General features: G+C 40.0%; 1 protein-coding gene across 1 annotated transcript; it reads left to right on the top strand.

Moving 5' to 3' along the window:
- Window positions 1-5,124: 5,124 nt before the first annotated feature.
- Window positions 5,125-9,661, top strand: LOC148642203 (glycine N-acyltransferase-like protein 3). The gene is made up of 5 exons (XM_088617048.1): window positions 5,125-5,246; window positions 5,697-5,804; window positions 7,659-7,785; window positions 8,445-8,568; window positions 8,911-9,661. Exons 1-5 carry the CDS (start codon window positions 5,169-5,171, stop codon window positions 9,329-9,331), a joined length of 858 nt encoding a protein of 285 aa, XP_088473174.1. The 5' UTR covers window positions 5,125-5,168; the 3' UTR covers window positions 9,332-9,661.
- Window positions 9,662-9,775: the final 114 nt, after the last annotated feature.

Raw genomic sequence — 9,775 nt, 5'->3', positions numbered from 1 at the left:
GTTTTCTTAGTTATTATTTTAAAATCAAGAAAATCAGCTGTATTCTTCACGAAGGAGTTGAGCTCAGAAAACAGCGATGATACTTAGTTTCTGTAGTGGTATAATTCATTAAAAACAACAACAACATTATGGCTCCACTGCTACCCAAAATAAGCCCACCAATAAGAACACGGAAAAAAAAATCGATTGAATAAGGAATCAGTTGATCCGTCACGATTATATGCTTATGGACAGTATTTTAACGCCAGAATTTCTCTCGGCGTTCGCAGATGACCGTGTTTTGATATTAAAAAAACTGGAAGGACACGATCTCTTGAACCACAACCCGCACAGTACAGCCTGGCCAACCCGTCACAGCAGTCAGCCTAAAACTCGCTCCACTGCGTGATTAAAAACTCGGGCGGAAAGAAACGCTGCTGATAAATAACTGTTAAATATGTTAAAAAATGTTCTTAAATATTTTAAAAATTAACATTTTCCAATTTAACCCTGATAACGAGTAATGAATTGATTGAAAATGACGATCACCTGCAGGTTTTACAGGTGCCTGTCAATTAGCACCTGATTAAGACAGCTGATTTCACTTTCAATTAACTGGTTCAATTAAATCTTTAAGGCCTGAGGTGGAGAAGGGTGTCTCTCCAGGACCCAGGTTGTCCACCTGTGGGCTTCTACTACACCTCGAACTGACAGTTCAAGAATAGCTTCCCTCCAGCTGCTGTGATCAGATAACAATCAATGAGATTGGTTACTTCTTACTCAAACACAGATGTATTAATAAAATCCAATGTTGTTATAATAGAAAATAAAAGTGGAGACTTTGCTGATGCCCTTTACATACCTATATTGTAACTCCTGATTGTGTCTAAGACTTGTGCAGCGGTGTAGTTACTGAACTACACAACTCTTTACGCTGTTCTAAGAGTGATATGTTGTCATTTTAAATGCTAATTACATTCGAGTTTTGAGAAATAATTCAAAAGATTGAAACTAGGAACTGCAGTTAGCTGTGCCATGCTCTGTGTGTAGTAAACTCAGAAGTAAAAGCAGCCTGCAGTGTCACCGAAAAAACTTCAGATTTCATCTGGCACTTTAACTTCAGTCTCCAATTAGAAAAAAAATAGGATACTTCAGTATCAAATGCACAGCCTAGACTGGGTGAAAAGTGGAAAAAAGCGCAGTCTTCAGATGTAAGGTTTTTAAGGAGAGTCTAGTGAGAAGGGATCGCTTCACCATGATTATTTTGCAGTGTTTAGAAGAGCTCTGCTGCTGAAAGACCCCCTATCCAGGGAACACCCCCCAGACAGTGGAGACAAAGACTTCAACAACAGCTTGATCTCATCACGTGTTCACAATAATCCACAATGTATATTCATAAATTAAAGCTGACTCTCACCACACGCAGACTTTAAAGCCTTTTGATCAGACTTTAAAACCTTTTGCAGATACACGATGACATTTCCCTGTTTTCCAGGAGTTCTGGTAACATTTTAAACCCTAGCCCACAGGAGCAGCTGGTTAGACACGAACTCAGTTAAAGTTTTGCTTTAACTGATGCTCCTCGTTCTCACAATCAGTAATCCAATGCAAGGAATGTGCACAATCTTGGTGCCAGTGTTTAAATATTTTGCTGCCTTGGAAATGGCAGCATCCCATTTGTAATTGAATGGTGCTTTGTATGGATTTTCCAAATGAACGTGTCTGCTTATGGATTTCCATTTTCTCTTGTCTAGTCTTTGTATTTGGAAATGATTTTAAAAGGTCATTGGTTACAGTGATAAATAAACTGTTTGTAGAATTAGTTACTATGTAAATACATTACCTCTTAAAAATAATTTTCCCCAAAGCTCTTATTTCTTTAAAAGGTAATCCCCCACACAATAAGTAAGATTATTTCTTAAAAGTAATGTAAAGTAAAATGGAAATAGTTCCTTGCTATCTACACACATTAGGATATTCTATATTTGGGTTTTCTCTTGCTCTTCTTTATTCTAGACTGATGAGATTCGGCTAACATTTTAAATAAACACCTCTATAGAAATGCAGTGACAAAATGTAAAAAAGAGACCTACTGTATTTGTGTCTTTATTTACCTTATTATAAGTTAATACAGGAGTGACCCAACACTGAAGATCTCAAGCCTGCAGGTTTCCCATGCTGAGCTGGTGGTGAAGCCCTTTGCCTACAGTGGAAACAATCTCACTCTCAGCCATGTGAGGAGCTGTATCCAGCACCTCCCCAGTGCCTGTATCCTGGACGACAGTGGGAATCCAGTCTCCTGGTGTCTCTCTGATGAGCTGTGTGAAATGAGAAGGGCTTTCACCTTACCTGAGTATCGAAGGGCTAAGTACATGCGATGGGCTTCCCAGTCTATGCCCATGTTTCAGAAGAGAATACTGCTGCAATTAACATGTTTACATTTTTGGCTTCTGTAATTATTATGGTGTGACAGAACCCTTTTTGTTTATAGTCAAACCTGGGGGGATCTGTATACATTAATCTCTGTTTAATCTCGGTTAAGGTGCTGACTGGGCCATTGTGTTGCATTTAACCTTTTCACCTTGCATCTGGTCCATCACTTGTATGCCTTACTTGTCAGACCTTGAAGTAGTAACAGTGCAAACTTCCTCAACTGGGTGATTTCTGTCTGGCTGGACTGGCATTTCTTTGTCTTTAGAGTGCCCTCTGGTGACTTAACTACACTTTACACTTCAGATCTAACTAAGAGAAGATCACTTTATTGGCCATATACAGTTTCTTGTATTAGGAATCTGTCTTTTTGCATACCCCAGCTTGCTCTCCATGAGACACACAGACAGGGAGAGAAGCTGGGGGTCAGAGCGCAGGGTCAGCCATTTATACAGCACCCCTGGAGCAGTTGGGGTTAAGGGCCTTACTCAGGGGCCCAACTGAGTAGGATTCCTCTGCCGGCCTTAGGATACGAACCGGCAACCTTCCAGCCACAGGCGCAGATCCTGAGCCACAGTGCCAACAACTAGCAGCACGTCTGAGGTAGGACACACGCAGACATTGACACGTTCACAAGGGCCGATTTTTTTAACTTACCTGTATGTCTTTGAACTATTCCTTTACCCCTCAATGGTCCTGAGTTTGATTCCAGGGTTCCTGTCTGTGTGGAGTTTATATGTTCTCCTTGCGTTTGTGTAGGATTTCTCTGCTGTCCTAAACACACGCAGGTGGGGTTTAGAGACCAGTGGTTTTATGGCTCTGACCCCAATTGCTGAATTGAACTAATCAGTTGGATAAAAACTCAAATCACCTGTTGTTTTCTATTTGCTAATTGGGAGTTTTATTGTATACCAAAAATTCATGGATAACTGTGTTGTGATGTGCAACAGTAATTGCTCTGTGGGAAACCACGAAGGTGTGTGATCAGAAACAGTTCATGGAGGTAGCAGTGCTGATTCCAAACATGAGATTAGATCCCCTCAGACGAAGGGACATTTTTGGATGGAGTAACGATCACATCTGGGCTCTTTTACTATAGCTTGTGTGTATATTTATCCATCTGTAAATCATTAAACACCAATGTTATCAAAACCACTGATATGGTGAAAAGGGACACTGTGCTGTAGAATGTACTGTTCTTGTGATGGAACATTAAACCAAATTCCTTACTATTATTTATTAAATATCCAAATGCAACAACGTGTAACACCGGTATCCTTCCTAAATTCCACCTTGGGTTTGCTAATCCGGTCAACCTAACTTTTCCCCCAAAATTCACTGGGTGATGAAATTCCTCACTTCCCCCTGATCTGTACCTGTCAGGCAGGTGCGTGATGAACTTAATGGGGGATAAAGTGGGTCCCTCCTGTATGTCCAGAGCTTTGGGATCCTTTGGGATGTTAAGCGTCTTATGAAGACAAGGAATGAATTGTAGGAATGAATCGTTAAGGACTGTGAAACATAAATAATCTGTATAAGATATACAGTATACGTTGATTTTTTTTACCTTAAATGTTAATTTCTAGGCTTCATAGATAGACCTCATAGTAAGTGCATTAGCACTGCTGTCCCACAGTTCAGGGATCATGAGCTCAAGACCTGGACAGGTGTATCTGTCTATGAGGAGACTGCTTGACTTGGCTGTGTTTAGCTTTAAATGTTTTTTTTAGAATCTGGGGGGCATAAGTACTTATTACTCATGCGTACAGCATATTGCTTGATTGCAGAGAAAAATGGTAAATATGAGAAATTTCTATTCAGATTATTTTTGAGGATAGGATTTTTGAAAATTTAATATTTTTTTCCTATGATAAAATACATTTTAAATGTCTGTTGTTTAATGGTGACATCTTTGTCAATAATATTTGTAATTATTTTGTGATAAAATTTTTCTTTTAAGACTACATTCAAAAGCTGTAATACATTATTTTAAATTAAATGACTGTAATAGTTAAGACTTCATCCATCAGTCTGCTTTATCCAACACAGGATAATGGAGGGTCGTGTCAAGCAACAGCTGCAGGGCAGGATACACCCTGGATGGGACACCAGTCCATCGCAGAGCACACACAATACACACAAATACACACACACTCACACCAGGGCCAATTTTCCAAAAAGGTATTTAACTTACCAACATGTCTTTGGATTGTGGGATGGAAGAGGAGCACCGAGGGGAAACCCACAAACACAGGAAGAACATGCAAACTCCACACAGACAGCACCCCAGAAATTACACCCAGGGCCCCAGGGCTTTGAGGCAGCAATGCTAACCTCTGCACTACCATACTTTTTTAATCCATATCTTAACATTTTATTTACCAGTTTTTGTTTCCATACATTGTCCAGAAGGGGTATATGTGTCATCACAAACACTAACGCCTATTTATTAGTAGCCTCTTAGAAACGTCTAAGAGGCTACTTATCCAACATTAAATATTAAGCCGTACCAGAATCCAGATCCAGGCAGGGAACTCTTCAGGTGGAGACAAAGTCTTCTGGCTCAGACTCGCTAGTGGGGCTGGACTTCAGAGGTTCCAGGTGTGCCCGGTGCACAGAGATTGGCAGTGAGAGCAGACGGGTCAGAGTGACGTTGCAGGGGACCCTTACCAAACCAGGTCTGAGCAGAAGGCAGAGCAGTGAGAGGACCTTAGAGATTCAGGACATACTGTAGAGTTCCAGTCCAGTTAGCAATAGAGATGTTTATTCTAAAATCATTAAAAGATCTTTCAACCTTGAAAAACATCCTTCTCAAGCAGATTCCTCAACCGATCACAGTAACGTATTTTATATTTACGTCTGATGGGTATTGCTTCTGATCTGAATTTTTTATTATGAAAGATGGCATTTTAGTGCTTGAGAGGTTATTATATTAACATGCTATAGCAATAATATTGACAGTTTTATAGAATGAAAATGCCATGGATGTACACTTATTACAAAAGTTACAAAGTTAGATAACTTTTGTAGTCTTATTGTATCTTAGTTACAATTTGATTTTATCTTATTTTATTTCATAATTGTTGAAAGGTGTTTGTTTAGATAAACAGGTGTTCTCCACAGGGAAATTATGTCAACATCTGGGAATGCAGTTAAGACACCTTTTGTTCATATACTTACTGTCCATGGAAGGGATTACTGTGTCTGTTGTGTTCCTGGAGCTCCAGAATGAGCAGTGTGAGAACACCTTGTACCTGCTGCATGATGATGTGCTCTGTATTATTCAGGTGTATGGGGGTCTCCTCCACATCATGAACAGTAACAGGTGCAGCCTTGAGATCTGTGTGGACTCTTGGCCAAACTTCAACACTGTCATCTGTAGACGTCAAAACAAGGTACAGGATGACAAGAGAGATCTGAAAATCTGCAAAGAGCAAAGACTAAAAATAACCTAAATAACAGAGAATAATTCAGTTCTTTTTGCAAAAACCTGTCTGATCCATAAACCAGTTTGGGAAGGAGAAATGCCAGATGCAAAATTAGTCAAAGTCGATATGCAGTAAAGCCCTTTAGTGTCTGCTGAGGTGGCATGATGATTTGAATTTTTCTTCTACACCTTCATGGTCCTGAGTTTGATTCCTGTTTGTGTGGAGTTTGCATGCTCTTCTTATGTATGTGTGGGGTTTAATCAGGGTCTCCTGTTTTCCCTCTAAGTGCATGCAGGTTAGGTTTAGAGACCACTGGGTTTAATCACTCAGAAACTAATTGCTGAATTGAACTGATTCTTCAGAAATTCTTCAGTTTTTCATGGATACCTGTGCTTTGGTGTGCTGTCCAACGTGTGGAAAACCATGAAGTGTCCAATAAGCACCAGTTCATGGTTGCAGCAGTGCTGATTCAAAAGGTGAGGTGAGATCTGGGGTAATCATCACGGATGATCTCTTGCTCTCTAACTACTGTCATGCCCGCGCTGGACAGCACACCTCCCGGCGCTGTTAGAACAGCTCAGACAGACTTTCACAGCGGTCTTCTAATTAGTTTATTATTTCATTATTAGTTTCATTTCCTTTAAACTCTTCCCTCGCTGAGTTGCTGTGCTCCTGTTACCTCGTCGTTTTTTCACCCGTTATCTTTTTCACTGTGTTTTGCGCCTGCTTTGTTCTTTAAGCGCTTCCCTTATTCGTAGCCTCTACCGCTTTCAGACCTGAGTGTGGGGTTTATTTTGTGTGCCTTTATTTCATTTTTTGCCACCTCTTTGTTGCGGCGCTCCGCACCTCGCCGCTGCCCGAGACGTGCTTGTCAGCTCTCAGTCACACGCTGCTATTTTCCATCTCGCCGCGTCATTACAGCTGCAGCCTGTATACAGGCTGTGTATTGAATATGTTCTACAGCTTTAATTCATTAAATATCAATGTTAGCAAAATCTCATTGTATTAGTATACAGGATATTTTCAAATACTTTGCTTTTGACAGGCAGTACTGCCTTCTTTCCTAATCTCATCAGATCTCGGATGCTATGTAAGGCTGTGACCAGTCAGTACTGGGCTGGGAGACCAGGTTGCTGCTGTAAGTGGTGTTGCTGACCATTAGGGGGTGCTCTTCTCTTTACCATTAGAATTTCCAAACCAGTGCCACAGTAGTCTGCTGTAAGAGGCATTGTCCTTCTGCTGAAATATTAAATCAGGTTTCTGACAACTTGGTCTTTAAAGGTCCCATGGAACACTTTGTATACTGTTTTATGTATTTGTAGGATTTGCATAATCTGTCCCATTTATAACACATAAAATTACTTTGGTGATGTAATTCTTCATTTTCACCATGATCTACATGTGCTATTAATGAAGGTGATGACCTTCATAGGGGATAAAGAGCTTCTGGATTCTTTCAGATGAAAAGCATTGTAAACATGCAAGGGTTAAAGTTGACTGTAGTGAATCAAGACTTCTATAAAGCTGGAAATATCTGGAAGACACAAGATTCAACAAGAAACTTGGGCCACCTGCTTTCTGCTCCTCCTCCTTGTAAACGATTGTACATGTATCTGACTGGACATTGTGATGATCACAAACTAGAAGTGTCCACACTCATGTCCTACTGATCACAGAGAAACTCAGGACTGACGAAGGGTGAGACTGGTGGAGTTTGGAGTTGGGGAGTACCTGGATCACTGTGGTATAAACAGGCAGCAAGTTTAATTATGTAAGAAATTATGTGAATTTGAGTTTTGAAACTGATGTCTTTTTTCCAAGGCCCTGAGAAGCCATCCAGTTCAGTTCCCTAATCTGTGCACGATGTTCACCAAGGATCTTGAGAATCTGCGGGCGATGCTGATGGATGACAGGGTGATAGACTGGACACAAGACACCATTGTGAGAGGTTCTGTATCTCATTAAGTGATCATAATGATCCATAATGTATAGTAATGAACTGAAATGGACTTCAACTGACTCACCTGGCACTGCAACTGTACTGCCCAGTCCTCCCACAGAAACAGAACATTCATCGCACTTTTAAACCTTGTTTAAATGTTCCATGTTTTTCCAGAAGGTCTGTTATCATTTTGAACATACATGAATAGCTGGTGACACATTAATTAAAAGTTTTGTGGAACTCCTCATGCACAGAATCTCTAATCCACTGCAAGGAACGTGCACAACCATTTGTAAATGAAAATGTTTGCCTTCTCAAGAAGCTTTTTGTCTTTTTCATGAATAGTGTCAACCAGAAAATAGCTGGTTTTAATGTTCATGTGAAAAGGATTCACATAATTAGTTTTTCTTTTTCTTTTACCTGTCAGAATTTGGAAGGTCGGTCAGTTTCAGCACACATTTGTATGTATTTGAACAAATATGGAATTAAAAAAACAAATATAGAAACTGATACTAAATGTGTTTTTGAGGATTGTAATGATAGCAGCTTTTCTCATTTTTCAAAATTACATAGATATTTCCTATGATAACATGAATTTTAAAGGTGGCACCTCTTTGTCATGAATGTTTGCAGTGATAACAATGTACAATCTTTCTTTGAAAAAGGTATTCCAGGCGCTTACCGTGACTTAATAAAAGAATTTGCTACCAGCAGTGGAATGGATGTGAAAGAACTCACAAACTGCAATCTGATGGTTCATCACAATCCGGAGAGTATTCTATACAATGAGTGAGTGCAAGATTAATTACAAAGAGAATAAAGTCTCGTTTAATTATTAAGGTAACCTTTGTAGGTGTAAAGGAAAAATTAAGCTTTTTTCTGAAACTTGAGAAACTTGAGGTAATGAGTTTGAGATACATACTGTAGGGGAAAGGGAAAAGTATTTTGGATTTCTACAGAAAGTGTTACACAGCTTTAACTCTGCAACTATTAATATTGGATACCACATTTATTTGGAGATAGTCTAATTTGTTTGTTCTATTATTCTCTTCAGAAATGCAAAGGCATAATGTAAAATCAGTGATATAATGTGTTATGTACTTTTTTTTGCTTACTTATTACTTGTTATAGTGACCCAGCACTGAAGATCTCAAGCCTGCAGGTTTCCCATGCTGAGCTGGTGTTGAAGCCCTTTGCCTACAGTGGAAGTGATCTCACTCTCCGCCATGTGAGGAGCTGTATCCAGCACCTCCCCAGTGCCTGTATCCTGGACGACAGTGGGAATCCAGTGTCCTGGTGTCTCTCTGATGAGCTGTGTGAAATGAGAATGGCTTTCACCTTCCCGAAATATCGAAAGGCTGGGTACATGAAGGCAGTCTTGAATGCTTTTATGAAACAGATACATGTTATGGGTTTCCCAGTCTATGCCCATGTTTTAGCAGAGAATGCACCTGCATTGAACATACTTAAATCTTTTGGCTTCTGTAACTACCCTGGTGTGACAGACCCCTTTGTGTTGATATTTAAGAGTGGACCAATCTGTGCACATTAACCCCTGTTTAGTCTCAGTTAAGGTGCTGACTGGGCCACTGTATTATATTTAACCTTTGTCACCTTGCATTTGGAGCTTCACTTGCTCGCCTTACTTATTGACCCTGAATTAGCAGCAGTGGAAACTCTCTACCTTACCGGCAGGCTGACATGGGACAAGCGAGGCTGCTCGTCTGCGACAGTCTCTTCACTGCTGAGGCTCAGGAGTCTTCGCATGGTGGCAACTCCTAAACTGGAGGGGTGTGAAGGCTCAGATGGCGATTTGAAGGATCTTAAGAAAAGCAAAAAGATTTCTCCAAGTAGATCACTTCTTCAAAATAAACATAATACAACTTTACCTATGCTGCTACTGTCATCTTTGCAAAACTGAATTTAAACTAAAATGTTTTCTTTGACTCTACCAACATCTTGGGTTTTACCACACTTGGCACAAAGAGGCACAAAC

This window comes from Lepisosteus platostomus, chromosome 23, assembly GCF_059453375.1.
Source record: "Lepisosteus platostomus isolate fLepPlt1 chromosome 23, fLepPlt1.hap1, whole genome shotgun sequence".
Classification (NCBI taxonomy): domain Eukaryota; kingdom Metazoa; phylum Chordata; class Actinopteri; order Semionotiformes; family Lepisosteidae; genus Lepisosteus; species Lepisosteus platostomus.
This window is presented reverse-complemented; position numbering and strand designations above follow the sequence as displayed.